Raw genomic sequence first — 19,288 nt, forward strand, 5'->3', positions numbered from 1 at the left:
AATCCCCAACAAAACCATGTCCCGGAGGCTAGCTACATAGCTGTAAACCTGGCACACTGTTCAGCGTCCCTTTAACACATCACACAATAACAGATCTCTCCCGCAAATGCATAGAACACTAGACTCTCAGAGCGCTCTGCATACTCGACACCTCAGCCTGTCAAACACACCTTGTTCAACGGTTACTGAGCAGTCAGAAGTGGATGTTGATGTTCAAAAATGAAATTCACTGACAGGTTGTAGCACCAATCAGATATCACAAGCAAGCACATCCCAGTTTAAAGTAAAAACATGTTGAACAAGCTTTTCATTTCTAGACTTTTGGCCATTTCTAACTAGCTTTTAATTTATAATAATTAATCTTTTTAATTTTATAATAATTTTGCCATTTAGCAGACGCTTTTAATCCAAAGCGATTTACAATTACGAAATTACAGGGACATTCCCTGAGGGCACACTAGTAGTGGTGTGGTTTCAGGCGGGATTTGAACTCACAACCTTCCGATCACAAGTCCAACTCACTATCCACTAGACCACCACTAGCCACTATATTCTGTTAACGAATCTAGGGAGCATATTAACAGCTGCCTGGGAGTCAGGGAGGAACTTCCTCTGCCTCGATAGAATCTGACCTTCCAGAATTGAAGTAAGACCCAATCACATTGGATTATTTTTGGGGGCCTCAGCCTCGGAAATGCCCTTATGAGCATAACAAGTGCTGTGTTGGAGATACATCGGCTGTGAAAAGAGGCTACTCTAAAACTAACCAGACTATGTGAACCATTTGGTTCGGGGGCAAATCTCTGTGGGAAGTGTGTCAAATTCCTATGGGCCCCCCTCGTGCATGGTGCATAATATATACATGGCTAGTGATGACCCCGGGCCTGCACCCTCTTGCATGGGGAATAATACTTTTGCTTTGCGCACACCGAGTAGATTACGTACTCCGAGTAAATTATACTTTTATATAGTGTTGTTCCGATACCGATACTAGTATCGGCATGGCCACTGATACGCACAAAAATGCTGGTATCGGTATCGGCGAGTACTAACACAAATTTTTTTTTTTTTTTTTTTTTTTTTTTTAAAGTACTAAAGTTATTTTGTTTGTAAATGTTCACTTGCTGTTGCACTACTACTACGACTGTTTTATATCTTAAATGGATATTGCACTGATTGGCATCTGTGAGAGCCACATTTCAGGTTTTATAAGGGGTTGATTTTCTTGTCACCATACCAGGTAGACAATAAAAAAAAGTTCTATAGTATTCACTCTCTGTTGGTATTTTTTCCTGTTTTACAAAGGTTTTGAGCAGTGCCAGACTAAGTGTTAGCAATAATTTTACATCGAGGTGAGTATGCGGCTCAAAAAACATGTTTTTTTGTTTTGTTTTTTCAAACGCCGTGGTATCGGATCGGTACTCGGTATCGGCAAGTACTGCACGGTCAGGTATCGGTATCGGTATCGGGATCAAAAAATGGTATCGGAACAACACTACTTTTATATAATTTACAAAACCACAAAGAAAGTGTGCACTGCAACTAGTCAACAAAATAAAACACCACTTGTGTTGCGCTTAAGCCCACAGACACATGCACACACAGGCACACTACTTATATAAATAGCAGACAAGTAACACAATTCAATATGCTAGAAAGGCAAGTTGTGAACAAAACAAGATGGAGGGAGAGAGAGAGAGAGAAAGAAAGAAAGAGAAAGAGAGATTGAGAGAGAGAGAGCAAGAGAGAAAGAGAGAGAGAGAGAGAGAAAGAGAGGTGGTCTCAAAAAATATTGTCAGTGTGCTGCATCATCATGTCACTTACAGTGGGAGTATTCTGTGAAAGAATGACCCTGCCATCCTGCATTGAGACAAGAAGGGTTATTCCACAGTTGACAGTAAAGTGGCACTGGGAAATAGCAGCTGGTTGCTAAAGTGGCTTGGTGACAAATAGGCAGCTGTAGATCACTAACACATATCTATCCAGGCTTTAGTCTCCAATCTCGGATGGAGGATTGCCATGCCCACTGCCGGCAGTGGTTCTTTCTGTTTTCCATGGAATTCCTCCACTTCTATTCATCTGTTTCCATACAGGCTCAAGCTGACGCCCCAGAGCAGAGAGGAGAGGAGAGGAGAGGAGAGAGGAGAGAGGAGAGACCGCTGACTCACTGCCAACCGCCTGTCAGGTTTTCCATTTCATATCAGTGATACAGCTGCCTATCTGTGTTCATGCCGATTCAAGTCAGGATGTCTACAGCAGACACACGTAGCACTGCAGAGGAAGCTAGCAACAACTACAACAACAACATACAAACACAGAGTAGCCAGACACTAGAGGGTCTAGGGGGTTAATGGGTCTAGGGTATAATAATCTCTCTCAAACACGTAGGGAGAACTTCAGGTGATTCCAGACCTCAGAGAAAAGCTCTTTCTAGGAATTTCAGGTATCAGTGACCGAGAACCCTTCAATGGGCTCTGACCCGCATGGAGGTTCGCAATTTCGCATTTTATATGGAAGTTAATGGCTGAGTAGAGGGAAGCTAGCTAGCCAGAACTTGGGTTGGCTCTGTGTCCCGAGCTTTTAATAGAAAGCCAGCCTTCCCTCCCTCCAGGGAGGCGAGCCGTCAGAGACACATCAGCTCCATCCCTCCACATTCTCCTTCATTCGGGTGATACGGCTGCTGTGTGATCCCAAACCAGCAGCCTTCCGCGGCTCCCCTTAGCCTGCGGCGTCAACACAGCCAGCCCAGTCAGCCCGGCTCACAGTTCCTGGCCCTGTCCGATCTGAGAGAAACTGTCAGGCCTCGCTCTGTCAAGGCACCTCGTCTACGCGTCTACTGGTTGAGCTCTGTCTAAATCTACTTAGTCAGCTATGCGGCTAAGCGTGCGCTAGTCTCCACTACGTGTCTGTCAAGCTCGGTTACTGTATCTCTCGGATGTTCCCCGCGAACTTACTTTAGCCTCCAACTGAGGGGATGTGGGAAGGAAATGAGAGAAATGAGGGGGAAAAGAAAAACAAGTGCAAACAAAGACATTTACACGGTTGGAAAATGTGAGAGTGTGCACCTCTTCATATCCGAGCTTGCTTCATATCATAACTGTTTACCTTTAGTAAGGCGTCACACTGACTGATGCTTTCACCAGGTTGGACCTTGTTGTGAGGCTCCCTTTGGGGACTAGAGATGTATGGTGTGATCATGAGCTATAGGGAGGGGGGAAAGCCATGGGAATCTCTATGTATGGAGGCATTTCATCTACCTGGAGATGGATCAATACACTCTCTTTTGGCTCAATGTGACCAATGACATCATGTCATCATGTGATTTGTCTGTGCTTGTTACCCAGGCGCCATGTTTTATTCATCCTGGGTCTTTATCGATTTATATACTGGAAGAGGGTCTAAGCACTAGTGGGGTTTTATGTCTGGTGCTGGAGCAGCAGTACTGTGTGTGTGTGTGTGTGTGTGTGTGTGTGTGTGTGTGTGTGTGTGTGTGTGTGTGTGTGTGTGTGTGTGTGTGTGTGAGTGTGTGTGTGTGTGTGTGTGCGTGTGTGCGTGTGTGTGTGTCTGATGTGTCCCAGGGTAGTGGTATGTTATATTAATGTTGGAGTTAGAACATGAGGGAAGTGGGATGGGCTTACCTGCCATTGCTGATCTGGCGTGGTGAGTGTCTGGAGATGTCGGAGGGCTCAGACCTGGCGGGGGAGCGGGATCGACTGCCACGCCCTCGGTCGTGGGATCGAATGGAATGGTCTGATGTAAGTGAATGGATTTCTGAAATGTCTGTGAAAAATAAACAAAGTGCTTCACATGCCGTTTGATTCCTTAGTAACTGGACAAACAAAAGTCAATTAGGTGGAAAAAATATCAATGTCAGAATTTCAGAAAATGTTGACTTAGTTCCCGATATTGTACCATATTGAGCAAAACAAAACACATTCAAAATGGAATCATTGAACATGAGATTGGTTAGTAAATGGGACCCCCATTTGGCAGCAGCTGGAGTGGTAACACTGGTTCTACATTTTTAATTTTTGGCATTTAGCAGACTCCTTATTCCAAAGCGACTTATTATAATCAATACATTTGACTAAGCAAGTGAATCATCAATCCACCAGTCGTAGCAGGAAGAGTAATCCAGCTCAGGCCCGGGGCCATTGGCAGTCTCTGTGATAGAAGGAAAAACCTTCTTCTATCACCTTCTACTAAACCTAGACTTTTTTATTTTTATTTTTATTATAAAAAAAATTATATAGACACTGGAGAAATAGAGAAACAGTACAAGGGGGGCAATAGAAGTATTAAGGGACACAGTAAAGGGGAAAAGCGGGTGTCTTCAGGAGACGCAGTGCTGGGGGGCAGTAGATGTCTCAGGTTCTGGTTCTGGTTCTCACCGTCTCTGTCCGAGTTGTTGCCAGAGGGGATGCTGTCGTCCATATCAGGAATGTTGAGCAATGTGGCCCTGTCGTCTCTCTGGACCACCATCTTTAACTTGCCTTTTGACCTTTCAATCAGCTTCTTAGCGTCTATCAACGACAGATTCTCTGTCACTGTGCCATTGATCTGGTGGCAGAAAGAGGGCAGGGGATCAACTTGAAGCAGTACTGTAGACTCATTTATGCACTGGAGGTAAACATAACCATTGAGTGGAGCGTGAAAAACATAATGAGGTTTAAAAATGTATGACGGCATATATTTCACTGTGCTTTTAGTCCTATCTGTTGCAGTGACAGAATCAACATAGATGTTGTATGACGTGAAACACCACTCCTTTAAATATGTATATGAGTGGGTTTAAGTCCCATGGCAATATTATATTCCCTCTTTATATGTACAACACTGGAAGACAAGAGTTCTCTGTAAGCACATTCTCATGAGGTGTGTGATGTGGTAAATCTTTCCCATCAGTCAGTGACTGCTCGGGAACAATAGGGCCCTGAAATGCCTGGAATGTCTGGCTGCGGAGAGGCATACTAATGAACTGTGACCTCATACTTCAGGCTTCTCTCAGAGGCACACATTCACAGAGGAAGCAGATGAAAGAGATATTGTAACAAAACTGCGTATGCTGATGAGGTACTGAGCAACCAACCAATCTGTAGGACTACCTCAGTTGGTTTAGATGTACATGCAGATTCAGATATTACCCGCCATCCCCCCCCCAACCCCAAATCTCACCCAGCCACCCCCCACCCACACACCCACCCACACACCCACACACGCCTCTCTCTGCTCCATCTCTCCTACCTTCAGCACCACATCCCCCTCCTGAATGTTGCCGTCCCGGGCCGCCAGGCTCTCAGGGGAGATGTCTTTAACGAAGATGTGGCTGGCTAGACGAAGCCCGTATTCTGCTTTCAGAGTGAACGACAACAACAAAAAGATGTTAGCAGAGCACGTGAAATACCACCAGCGGGCCCTGTGTGAGGATCAGACAAGGTTGCATTTACTGTCCATGTTCTCCCCCCCCCGCCCCAGCCCTTTTAAGAAGGTTCAGAGGTTTTTCTTCTAAGGTCAGAGTAGGATTGAGTAGGATTCTTTATACCATTAAACCATTAAACCATCCCCAAACTTAACCACAGTTTACGGTTTAACCGTGGGATTCAAAGTCACATGGTAGGCCTTTGACAGAGCTGCCAATTTCAAATTATGAATGTGTGACGGTGGCTGGTGAAAGGTGGACCAAAGCCCTAGCCTTTCCGTGAACCAGCTCAAACACTTTCCATGAGCAGTGCTGAAAAATGTGCTTAAAATAAATAAATACATAAAAACGGCGTTAAAAATACTTTTGGTTCGTAATGAGACTGTCGGGACAAATTCAACTATGTATGGGAAACAATGCCAACACTCACCCGAGTACAAAGCGCAGAGTGTTACAGCAGAGTGCTGTGAATCACGTATCCTTATTTTTATGACGGTATTGACGTATTGGTATTGACACCAAACAGAGCGGTTTAAGGTATTACTGTTAAAATTACATTGTTTACAAAAAGTTATGTCATCACTTTCATAGCATCTTCAACCACACAGTGGTGCTGGAGGCATTTATTATGTATAGAAATGTATGACAGTTTTATGACGTATTGACAAATACCGTTGCTATTTTCAAAAACCGCGGTTCATGGTATAACCGTATGAGCGCCCAACCCTGGGTCAGAGGTCAAGAGTTATGCTGATGGGACAACCTATATTAGCGGGCCATGATGATATAATGAATGATTATTCATTCATTAATTCATACCTAGGACCTAAGCAGAGCAGGGTAGTGATTCAGGGTTATCCCCAGGGGTTTGGAACAGCATGGTGCTGCATTACATTATCAAAACTAAGACTCATGTTTATTCATGTCGAAATATGCATAAAATACAGCCAAAACGCTGAAACCACTGAGGAAAATCATAACACATTCACTTTTAACAACAATGTCGTTGGCGATCAAAGATAGTTACACAATATTCATTACTAATAGTTTAATTTGCCTTGAAATGTTTACATAGTGGCGCCGCTCCACTCTTAGATTCTTTGGGGAGAACCCTGGCATAGAAACTGAATAAGAAAACAATGCATAAACATATACTATACTACTATGTCTATGAGTGTAGGAGTGTTTCCTATAGGATTTTGTGATACTGTGGCGGGTGGACCACGAGGGGGGCAGTTGGAAGGGGGTGGGTGTTTGGGGGGGATGCTAGCGGAGAGGGGGGGGGCGGGGGGGACACCCTAACTCTGACCTTTCTGTGAACCTGCTCAAACACTTTCCGCGAGCAGCGCTAATGTGCAGTAAAATGCGGTAAAAACATAGAAAAAATACAATACAAATAAAAATACTTTCAGTTCATAATGAGACTACGGCAGGACAAATTAAACTGGCAGCCCGCCAGAGTCTCCTCCATGTATGGACAATACTGTACTGTGTGCAGGTCTCTCCCCGACATCGCAGAGCTCACCTTCATTCTTGCGGGACTTGACGAGGGTGACCTTGGCTGGGCGGGGTGGGGCGGTGGACGTTTGGGAGCGAGATGGCGAGATGCTTCTTTCTCGTGAGACGCTGCGCTCGCGGTCCCGCCTGCCGCTACTGCTGCGCTCGTTCCGCCGGCTGCCCGTCCCCCCGCTAGCCCCCCCGTAGGCGCTGGGCCCGCTGCGGCCGCTCTGACCCTCGTAACCGTCGTCCTCGTCGGTGTCCTCTTCCTCGTGCTCCGACATGGTCTCTCTGTCCCCTGTCCGGGACACCGGGATCTGGACCTTCCGTTTCCTTCTGATGGTCTGAAAGAGGAGAGAGCAGGGAGTGAGACGTCATTCTGACCCGGTTCTAATCTATTCATGAGGAAAGGAGCCAAACCAATTCAATGACGCTATACTTCAAACAAATGTCTATGGTGGCATTTATGAAGGTCACAGGCCATTGTTGAAGGAGGGCTGCCATTTAGATGACATTTAGCCTGTTAGACTGTATATGTGTAAGACTATATATGTGGTAGACTGTATATGTGTTAGACAGCATGAGTGTTTGCCTGTGTGTGTATGTGAGACTGTGTGTGCTGTCAGTGTGTATGTGAGACTGTGTGTGCTGTTAGTGTGTATGTGAGACTGTGTGCTGTTAGTGTGTATGTGAGACTGTGTGTGCTGTTAGTGTGTATGTGAGACTGTGTGTGCTGTCAGTGTGTATGTGAGACTGTGTGTGCTGTTCGTGTGTATGTTAGACTGTGTGTGCTGTCAGTGTGTATGAGAGACTGTGTGTGCTGTCAGTGTGTATGTGAGACTGTGTGTGCCGTCAGTCCCCTCTCTGCTTCCTGCTGTCCCCCAGTGGGATGCACACTCACTATCTTTGCGTTCTTCCCGCTCTTCCGAAGCTGCTGCACGGCGTACGCATGCTCCACGTTGTCCATGGAGACGGCGTTGACCATCACCACGCGGTCATTTTCCCTGGAAGAGAAAGAGTGGCACGAGTTCAGAGTCTGCTATCACTCTCCACACGGCCACACAGTACCCCCCCCCCCTCCTAGAGACGAGACTCACGCTAGAAGTCCCTCCGCCGGGCCTCCCTTCAGGACGTCAGAGATGACGATGGACGTCTCGCCGCTCTGGAAGTGAGGGTTGTCCCGACCGCCTGAGATGGCTATGCCAAAGCCGAATCCCGGAGCCTGCTCACGCGTCACAAACACACAACAACAACATCAACAACAGAGGTGTAGGGTGATAAGGACATGGACCGTTGGCGTAGGTAACAACACATTACATACACACATTCTGTGGCACTTAAAGGAGCAGTGTGAGGCCTCTTTAAACGTCTTATAGATCTGTGATTTATTGGATTAATAATTTAAAATGTAAAAGCCTCGTCTTGTTCAGTGAAAGGGGTCAGAACCTATCCAATCCTGTTAGATTTACACCTGGGGGAGGGGGGGGGGGTCTAAGTGCCTCGACGGTTGGGAGGGTAGGGGTCGATGTGGGAGTCACGGTCTGTTTGTCAACTCTGTCACCAACTGTAACTGGAGCCTCAGCAAGTCCCGCCTCCGCCCTGGCAGATGGCCAAGAAGGCCACTTAGCACGGGTGATGAGTCTGGTAATGTGTGGCTCGGCGTCCCAGACAGAACCAGCTCTTAACCCCTCCAGACAGCCGTAACTACTAGTGGACTGGAGATTTCACTTAGGAGGTGTAATTAAAGGGTGTCAAAAAACCTGGATGATTATATCCTTACTGCAGTGTAATTATGACCTCTATCATTTAAAGTGAGTTAATAATACACACGTTGCGATGTTTCTCTGTGTGATTTTGTATCCCGACGACCCTCTGTGGACAGTATGTCTGCCAACCATGTGACACGGTAATCCTACAAACACCACACAGGGTTGAAATTCACCCTGGGATTTCATGTGGACCTTGATAAAGCTGCCACTAATTAGATTACTGCAGTAACAGTACAGTAGTCTAGACGGCTCCTCCACAACAACAACAAAGGGTCAGGTGATGCTGACGCCACACTAGACACTTCCTGGAATCCTGCAGGACAGACAATCAATCAAGCCCAAAATAAAGGGATGAAATAGGGTACATTTGTCGGTGAACTGTAGATGATATTGACAATGAATATTGTCCTGAATGTTTGTGAGGGGGAACGAACGTGAAACATTTGAAGTGTCCTCTTCTTATTCCCCCCCACGATTGTGCTGAGGTACCAGAGGATATGTCTGCCAACAGGAAGGGGACAGAAACACACAGGAAGAGGAAACTACATGTCTCTCTCTTCCCCACTGCCTCTTCCTGACATCTGTGTGCTCTGGCCATTGTGTGTTCCACCAGCACACATCCTGCAGCTGGCCAACCCACAGCAGAGAGAGAAGGGGGATGAGGACGAGAGAGAGGGAGAGCAACAGAGGAGTGGAGAGAGTCTGAGGAGAGAGAGAGAGAGAGAGAGAGAGAGAGAGAGAGAGAGAGAGAGAGAGAGAGAGAGAGAGAGAGAGAAGAGAGCGAGAGACAGAGAGGGAAATCTAGAGAGAGAAGGGAGACAGAGGAAGAGAGAGAGAGGTGTTAACACTTACCCTGTGAAGGGTCACCGTGTGCTGTTCCCAGATGACAGTTTCCTCCATCGCTGCACTCTGGAAGACAAGAACAGAGAACGTGTCATAATAAGAATCCATTAGGCTCAGTACTAACAGGCGTTCATACAGGAGGCAGGTAGTGGCCATTTGTAATCCTTCAGAACCAGGGCAGAGGTCCATGGGAGGTGCATGCAGTTGCAGGGAGAAAATCGATCTCAGGCTCTTTTTGTTCCCAGATGTAAATAATCACCCCAGTTTTAAAGCGGATCATCGACCGCTAATCATGAGTACACTTGCCACCTTTACATTTTTGGATTGAGGAACGTCCGGCTGTTTTTTTTGCGCTGCTGTGAGTTTCAGTTTCAGTAGAAGTCCAATTGGAGACCATAACGGGTGAATGGGAGCGCTTCGGTTTTACTGGGCTTTATGCCAGATAAACAGAAGTCGGTAGAGGCAACTTTGGCTATGTCTAAAGGCCAATGCACACGGCGTGCGATTTTGTCACACGACAACATTCGATTTTCAATTCACAACACCGAAGTGTGTGGGTGTGAATGGAGAATCGGATGTTGTCGTGCGACAATATCGCATCGCACGCCGTGTGGATTGTCTCATTCAAAACAATAGAATCGAACTCGCGGTGCGACAAAATTGCACGCCGTGTGCATGGTGCTTAAGAGTGCCTCAGCCTGAAATTGCTCGTTACCACAATTGTGAGTGCCAATGTTAAACGTTAAGAACGATGTGTTAGGCTACACGTGAATAGGTAGCTAGCACAGATTTAAGGGAGCATTACGATGAAACCCTTTCACCATCTGAGAGGGCATGGTGGTTCACTGTAGGTGAGGCAGTTTCGTCTGAACCTCAGCACTGCCACTGTGGATTAAGGTAATACTAATGCAGAGAAGGCTAGGGGTCAGAACACACACTGCTACCCCTGCACCCTCTCTCTCTCTCTGTCTGTCTGTCTGTCTGTCTCTCTCTAGCATTGTCCTCTACCCTGTCCTCTCCCATGTTTGGCCTGCAGCTTGAAATTACAGCTCAGCATCCGGCAACAACAACTGATGTACAAGCATTTCTGGCATCCTGGCCTCCAGCTTGAAACACACAACTCTCCTTCAGTAGAGTGCTGAGCTGACTTGTCCAGAGAAGAAGAAAAAAAATTCAAAAAATCCTGACAGCATTGTGATCATCATCCTATCCCTCCTCATCCCAATCTTAATCATTATCATCATCATAACCATCATCATCATCATCATCATCATCATCATCATCACTCACCGTTATCTAAATCACTATCATCATTCCATACCCTCCTCATCCCAATCTTTTTTTTTTTTTTTTACTTTCTTTTTATTGAGATGTTACAGATATACAAAAATAATACTTTTCAGTTTTGGTTTGTTTTTTCACACAAAACACGAACATGCCCCAACCCTCCCCCCCCTCATCCCAATCTTAATCATTATCATCATCATAACCATCCTCATCATCATCATCATCATCATCATCACTCACCCTTATCTAAATCACTATCATCATTCCTTACCCTCCTCATCCACAAATGAATCACCATCATCCTCCTCCTCCTCCTCCTCCTCCCTTCTCCCTTCTCATCTCTATGATAACCATCATCTTCTTCTCCTTCCTCATCCCTATCCTATTTCTTGAGGAACCGTAAGTCATTATGCAGGACGCCTAGTCAACAAGTCAACTAAAAACTTGATAGAATGTTGCCCATGTGCAGACCCCCAGGCTCTCTGATCTCTCTCCCACTCCTCAGTGGAAGGGTCTGGTGTAACAGTCAAATAGGGTAAATCTCCAGTCATTGGTTCATGTAGCCTATTCCATTTTGAACCTCCCTTCAATTAGCTGCAGTTACACCTTGGAGCTATTGGTATAAATGCAACCTGGAGATTTGTGAGGATTTGTTTGAGTCTGCTCAGTTGCCAGTATGCCGTTCGCATTCACGCGACAGCTTATCCCCCTCAGGCCAGATTTGAGAAAATGTTTAAATATGTTACCAGACTATACACACAGCAATAGCCTGGAGGGGGAAGTTATCCCTCTTCTGATTGCATGTCATGTCACTTCCTGTGTCAGTTGACTGTGTCAGACAGTTTCCCTATGCGGTATGAAGTGTCTCTGTAGCCCCTAACTCAATGCCCCCAAGGGAATAAATCCAAGTTGTATGGTATGTAACCATCATCATGGTAAACATCCTCTTCCCTCCATGCCCATGCCTGCTCAAGGCTGCTGCTGACGGGGCATGGTGAAGAGAGCCTACAGTGAAGGAGGAGCCCCCCTACCAATGCTATTTGGTGGCGCGCCCAGAAACAGAGAGGATGGTTAGGTTAGGTTAGGGAGACGAGTCGACTAGGGTGGAGACCGGCCGGTAAAAATAAGTGACACGGCATCGCTTAAGAATCCTGGGGACTCGCCTCTGGTTGAGGAGGCCAGGATGTCTGGACTGGCCAGACTGGGAATATGACTCATGATTTACTGGACTGAAACAATTAAATAAATAAAAAAACATCAACTTTCATTTTCTAAGAATTCCTATTCTATCCAATCTTTTTCAGGGTGGAGGTATGACTGTACTTGCTATATGTATGCTGTACACTGCACTATATGTAATGAACACAGTTAACCCCTTGAACCTGATTGTCCTGGCAGCTTCATGTGGAAGCTATTCATATCTATAATTAGTAAAGGGATGGTGGGCTCCCTCCCGCTGTGGAGCCCTGCGACTCCCACAGTCCCACCACTATTGTGTGAGGGTACCTGACCCATTTAGCCAGAGGCAACCCCCTGACACACACACACACACACACACACACACACACACACACACACACAACAGTAGACAGTACAGGCAGACATGGGGCCCAAGCCATGAGAGACATGTCTATGCTGTAACCATGTGACCAGGAGGCCTCCTCCTAGGTTATACACAGGGAGGGAGGGAGGGAGGGAGGGAGGGAGGGAGGGAGGGAGGCTGGAGGGGGAGAGGATGAGAGCAGTGTCTGGCGTACCGTAGACTGCATTGTGTCACGACACACAGACTGGTACAGGACAGGTCACATTTAAAAAGAGCTCCATCTCTCCCCTTCTCACTCTCTGTTTCACACACGAGTGACACGACTATCAATAACACACTAGTAGGCTATTAACAACACGACTATCAATAACACACTAGCATTAACAACACGACTATCAATAACACACTAGCATTAACAACACTGCCTGATCCCGCTCTGTGAGGGGCCTAATACAATGAAGAAGGCTTACAGCACTGCCTCTCCCTACCCCACCCCCTCCCTCCCTCCCTCCCTCTCACATCACACCCATCCAGCTGTGCTGGGCCCAGATGTTGTAAGGAGACACACATACACACACGCACACACAAACAAGAGAAGCTGAAGAATGTACTGTTCTTTGTGTTTCTCCTCCCAGTCACTCCAGTCTCTGGGCTGGGCCTTGGTGGGACGTTATTGACCTTATGAGCTTAAGGGCGTAAACCTACTGGGTCAGGTGTGTGAGACAGACAGGACAGTGGGTAGTAGGGTGTTGGGTCAGGTGTGTGAGACAGACAGAGACAGGACAGTGGGTAGTAGTAGGGTGTTGGGTCAGGTGTGTGAGACAGACAGACAGGAGGACAGTGGGTAGTAGGGTGTTGGGTCAGGTGTGTGAGACAGACAGACAGGAGGACAGTGGGTAGTAGGGTGTTGGGTCAGGTGTGTGAGACAGACAGACAGGACAGTGGGTAGTAGGGTGCTGGGTCAGGTGTGTGAGACAGACAGACAGGAGGACAGTGGGTAGTAGGGTGCTGGGTCAGGTGTGTGAGACAGACAGACAGGACAGTGGGTAGTAGGGTGTTGGGTCAGGTGTGTGAGACAGACAGACAGCAGGACAGTGGGTAGTAGGGTGTTGGGTCAGGTGTGTGAGACAGGACAGGACAGTGGGTAGTAGGGTGTTGGGTCAGGTGTGTGAGACAGACAGACAGGAGGACAGTGGGTAGTAGGGTGCTGGGTCAGGTGTGTGAGACAGACAGGACAGTGGGTAGTAGGGTGTTGGGTCAGGTGTGTGAGACAGACAGACAGGACAGTGGGTAGTAGGGTGTTGGGTCAGGTGTGTGAGACAGACAGACAGGACAGTGGGTAGTAGGGTGTTGGGTCAGGTGTGTGAGACAGACAGACAGGACAGTGGGTAGTAGGGTGTTGGGTCAGGTGTGTGAGACAGACAGACAGGACAGTGGGTAGTAGGGTGTTGGGTCAGGTGTGTGAGACAGACAGACAGGACAGTGGGTAGTAGTAGGGTGTTGGGTCAGGTGTGTGAGACAGACAGCAGGACAGTGGGTAGTAGGGTGTTGGGTCAGGTGTGTGAGACAGACAGACAGCAGGACAGTGGGTAGTAGGGTGTTGGGTCAGGTGTGTGAGACAGACAGACAGCAGGACAGTGGGTAGTAGTAGGGTGTTGGGTCAGGTGTGTGAGACAGACAGACAGGACAGTGGGTAGTAGGGTGTTGGGTCAGGTGTGTGAGACAGACAGACAGGACAGTGGGTAGTAGGGTGTTGGGTCAGGTGTGTGAGACAGACAGACAGGACAGTGGGTAGTAGGGTGTTGGGTCAGGTGTGTGAGACAGACAGACAGGACAGTGGGTAGTAGGGTGTTGGGTCAGGTGTGTGAGACAGACAGACAGACAGGACAGTGGGTAGTAGTAGGGTGTTGGGTCAGGTGTGTGAGACAGACAGACAGGACAGTGGGTAGTAGGGTGTTGGGTCAGGTGTGTGAGACAGAAACAGAGACAGGACAGTGTGTGTTGAGCTCTAAGACTGACTACATAAACAATTAGAGCTAAACTCTGTGCCTCTGATGAAGTTAACTTTTTAACTGATCACCACAATTTCTAGACCAACGATTAAGAGCTTGCTCTGAGGCGTGCTCTGAGTGTAGGCTACATTTATTTTATGTGCTGCGACATTTAACTGACGGATGTCCATTCAAAGAGGTATGTGATGATGGTAATGACACTACTACAATGACACTCACAAGAGAAGAAGAAAATGAAAGAATATTTAAAAATTACTCCTTGGAAAGATGAAAGGGAAACATTAGGGAGTGTATAATGTTTCAAATTGGTCAGAGAGAGGCCTGTTATCACTTCTGACTCATATAGCAATGCTAACAATGCTATCTGATGAAAAGTGTTACGCTACTCCATTCCAGACTCTATTCCAGAACATATGAAAGCCTCACCGCCCATTTAGGGGCCAAAGCAAATCTCTTCAGGAAAATCTAAAACAATGAGCGTCTCATTTTCTGGAAAATAAAAAGGATATTGTAAAAGGAACAAGCCGCCCGCCCCCGCCCACAAAAAAACAAAACAATAGTTATCTAATAGGCCCATGTCACACAGAGTTGTGTGAAAACAATGAGTGTCTTGATGTACAAGGAGGACGCTGGGTATATTTATACATTCACGTTTAGTCAGGCTTGAAGCCCAGCCAAAGAGGCCCTGTGTTGAAAAACAAGAGAGGCAGACATGGGCAGCAGAGTCCAGAGCCAGGGCCTTGATCTGGTGTTAAAATGGGCTCTTTGTGTCCGGCCTCACAGAGACAGGAGCACCCTGCCCAGCATGCTCTGCTCTCAGGCCTGCTTCAAAGACTGAACACAACAGCACTCTGGCCGCACTGACAGCACAAATAGCCTGCTGCAGACAGCTTTCAGTAGGTCGGGAGCTTGGTCTGTGTGTGTGTGTGTGTGTGTGTGTGTGTGTGTGTGTGTGTGTGTGTGTGTGTGTGTGTGTGTGTAGTGTGTAGTGTGTAGTGTTTAGGTCTATAGCACGGGTGCACATGGGAGTATTACAGTAGCAGTAGTGTTAGCTGTGGTTGAGAGGGTAAATCATGACTGAGACTTGTGCTGCTGGTCATTTCTCCCCCCCATGTCGGAAGGGAGCGAGAGACACTAAAAATACCTCTGGCTATCAATGATTGAACTTCATTCCCCTTTCACTCAGAGACATGTGAACACTGCAGGGGATGGGCAGGAAGCAGAGGGGAAAAGGCCCTGCCTACCTCCCACTCCACAGGCGAATCAATGAGGGGAATTCATAAACAAGGCAACACTTCTTCTGACTTTCACTCCTCAAGACAGGTGGCCTGACTCACATACTGTATGAGAAAGGGGGGGGGGGGGGGGGGAGGTGATGAGGTCATCCTACGAGATGAGAGATCGCAAGATGAAGAGCAGGTTAGGGAGGGATCCGTGGTTGTGCTCTTATCACAGATGACCCGCGTTTCAGTATTACTCACCACCTATCATGGAATCACATGACAGGAAGTCCTCGACCAGTGGGCGTACAGTACAGCACACCGTGGTAGACAAAGGGTCCTGTTGAGGGCTGAATCTATTTTGCCCATTTGGGTGAGGGTTTGTTGTAAAGGCGAGTTATCATACGTGTAGTAAGCTCGGTGCAATTCCCTACACAGGAAGCATTAATCTTAAGGCAAACACAATTCCATGTGAAGGGAACTCTGAGGTAAAAATCCTTCCAGAGCTTTAGGTCAGTGTGTCTGTGCAGCTCTGATTGTGTTGGGCAGGAAGCAACCGACGGTAGGATTAACCCAGAGGAAGTCCCCTTCCTGTTACCAAGGAACAGCTCCGACTCCTAGAGAAAACACCCTAGACGGAGCGAAGAGAACTCCTCGCAAACGTACTTCATCAGCTTCACCACATCCAACGCCACTAATGAACCAGGTAAAACAATATAGTCAATCTAACGGCATTCAATTCAGAGTGTACCTGAGCCAGGATGTAGGCCTACATGAGACAGAATGCTGTAGAAACGTAAGGCTACATAGTCAGTGGCTAGCAGCCTATATAGCCAGGCTCAGTGCTACTCCATCCCATTGTGGTGTCTTCCCCACTCTCCTCTCTCTCCCTGAGGGGTTGGGATCTTTCTTACCCTCCCCATCTGCACTCCTTCACAATACAAGCCAAACGCAGTGGTCTTCACAACACCAGCTGCACCTGAAAGACTCAGACCATGAACAGTTACCTGTTAATACAGGACCCTTCTCAGCCATATAGGACACATGTCATTAGGTACAGGTAGGTCTTCTTTTGGTAGCTGTCCATGTAAGACTGATCACAGAAAGAGTGTGCATTGTGTTAGTCTGATAAACAGATGACAGAGATAAAGGAGGCCTACGCTACAGTGTACAGATACAGGCCTAGGCTACATCCAGCCACTCCTTCAGATAAGAGCCACATCTGAGAGAGAATAAAACTCTGCGCAGCAACCAGTCAGATGTGACATGTTGGCTGCCAAAACAATTTAGAAAATGAACGTCATCTAAGCAGGGCAAAATAGCCAACATCTATTTAATACCCCTTGATTATGATGAATTGATGAACCTTATCATAACCAGAACAAGAAGGCCATATTAGGTTTTTTTCTTGTCATGTCAACAAATTATGTATAGCTTCAAATCATGTTTAAAATATGTAATGCTGCTCTCATGGAATGCCATTGGTTGAGAGCATTGAAAATGTAATTTGCTCAATTGTTGGTGTCCCTGAGTTCCTTGTAACACTAATGTATTGATGCCTTCACTAAATGGAAAGTCCGGAGCAGGGATACTTCAGGGTCTCCTTGCAGTGGTTTTGTATTCAATGACAGATAAAGAGCTCATTTCCGGTCACTGGCACAATGGCACTTCCCTTTCGGGGGAAATCCTCTAGGCCACAATCAAAACAGAGCCACACACGTGTACACGTCACTCACACACGCGCGTGCGCACAGTCGCACACACCTTGGTGTAATCGTGCTCCAGATGTTCTATGAGCCTAAATTAAACCATGTGGCCTCTCTAACATATATTTGCTCTAAAACGTCAGGGGGATTATCTCCTTGACTGTGTTTTTACTATACGCAGGTCACATTATCACACTAGGCAGGTAATTGTTTTGGGACAATCTGTCAGATCCCTGGGCAGTGTTCAACACAGGCCCTGTTGTAAAACACACTCTCTCCAATAGCAATGAGCATGTACTACAAACACACACATATGCACAAATCCATCTTAAAAACATTAATCCTTTAACAGTGGGACTCAGAGGAGCAGTCCTGAATATCTCTCTCTCTCTCTCTCTCTCTCTCTCTCTCTCTCTCTCTCTCTCTCTCTCTCTCTCTCTCTCTCTCTCTCAAACACAGTTTGATTGATTGTTGATTGACTGACTGATTGATGTGTCTTCCAGGGCAATCCCACTGGACACGTTCAAACACAATGGCTGCGTCCGTAAATTCGCTCTGAGAGCCCCGGAGCACACACTGGGCTCAACGTCATAGAGGACAGAGTGATTTAATTGGACAAGAGGCATTCCATGAGTGTTGATCAGGATTTCCAGAGCCAATTTACGAACGCAGCCTAGGTCTTCCTACATCAGGGAGTGGAGTGCAGTGGATAACAGGAGCCAGAGAATGACAGAAGCAGGAGGGCATTTTCAGAAAGCACAGAGACATTAGAAGTGGAGTAGGGATGCACCGAACATTCGGCCACCGAATGTATTCGGCCGAATATCGCAAAATAAAGCACATTCGGTATTCGGCCGAATGTGTGAAAACACCGAATGTTTACCACCGAATAGTGTGCGTGTTTTGATAACGCAATACAATTAAATATAACTCTCAACAGGCGCGCGGCGCGAGGCGACGCGCTTTCAAAACTGGCTGCGTTCGTAAATTCACTCAGGAAATCCGATCAGCACTCGTGGAATGCCTCTCGTCCAATCAAATGACTCGGTTTCTCTATGACGTCGGGCCCAGTGTGCGCTCCAGCGCTCTCAGAGCGACTTTACGAACGCAACCTTACACTCATCTAGCTAGTTAGCTTAGCAGTCGTAGCTCAATTTAAAATTGGAGTGAGAAGCAGAGTTGTTGCCTTGTTGAAAACATATTCAGACTCCCCAGCTGTTCTACACGAGTTTATGACATGCAGCTGTATCATGCGGTGGTTTCTATGCAAACCAGAGACTATAAAAACAAAAGATATTCATTCTGAAATAACATGAACTATTATCCTTACACTCAGGTGGACTCAATTCAACTTGTTGAATGACTTGTTGAAGACATTTAGCATTTGACCTAATTTTAAGAGTGACAAAGGGTCTGAATACTTATGTACATGAGGTATTTCTGTATTTACATTTTAATACATTTGCAAACATTAAAAAACTTTTTACTTAGATTATGGGGTACTGTGTGTGGATTGATGGCAAATCTATTCAAAAATGTGAAAAAAGTGAAGGGGTCTAAATACTTTCTGAAGCCTATGTAGAGACAAATCATGAATATCATATGAATAAAAAGCAAAATGTATTTAGTTTATGCAATGATAAAATTAAAAACTGCCGATACACATTCGGTATTCGGTATTCGGCCAAGTGTTTCCTTAAATTCGGCCTCGGCCAAGAATTTTCATTTCGGTGCATCCCTAAAGTGGAGTGATCACTGTGGACTGACTGGGCTCTCTGGAGACCCAATCTGAGAGACACCGAGTCTAGCCTACAGCTTAATGTTCCTTCATTAAAACTATGTCTGAGAGAAAGATCGGTGGCCGATTCAACAACTTGCTATGAGCCAAGCCCAGGAACAACAGAGCCTCTTGAGGAGAGAGGTGCGTCCCATCAGTCTGTCCTCCTTACATACTCTTCCCTCTCTTCCTTGGAAACGCCTCGGAGAAGAAGA

The 19,288-nt window shown here is 46.6% G+C and overlaps 1 protein-coding gene across 1 annotated transcript in view; it reads right to left on the bottom strand.

Annotated features, from left to right (window-relative positions):
* The window catches only part of tjp1a (tight junction protein 1a), a 59,636-nt gene that overhangs the window by 25,393 nt on the left and 14,955 nt on the right, over positions 1-19,288 (bottom strand). The window contains exons 2-8 of the mRNA XM_080529876.1: positions 9,538-9,594; positions 8,014-8,138; positions 7,818-7,920; positions 6,945-7,260; positions 5,245-5,351; positions 4,392-4,560; positions 3,639-3,780 (exon numbers count right to left, since the gene is read on the bottom strand). Of these exons, the coding sequence (XP_080386002.1) occupies positions 3,639-3,780; positions 4,392-4,560; positions 5,245-5,351; positions 6,945-7,260; positions 7,818-7,920; positions 8,014-8,138; positions 9,538-9,594 (1,019 nt within the window). The remainder of the gene's footprint in view (positions 1-3,638; positions 3,781-4,391; positions 4,561-5,244; positions 5,352-6,944; positions 7,261-7,817; positions 7,921-8,013; positions 8,139-9,537; positions 9,595-19,288) is intronic.

Source organism: Nansenia antarctica, assembly GCF_963989245.1.
Source record: "Nansenia antarctica genome assembly, chromosome: 4".
Lineage (NCBI taxonomy): Eukaryota > Metazoa > Chordata > Actinopteri > Argentiniformes > Microstomatidae > Nansenia > Nansenia antarctica.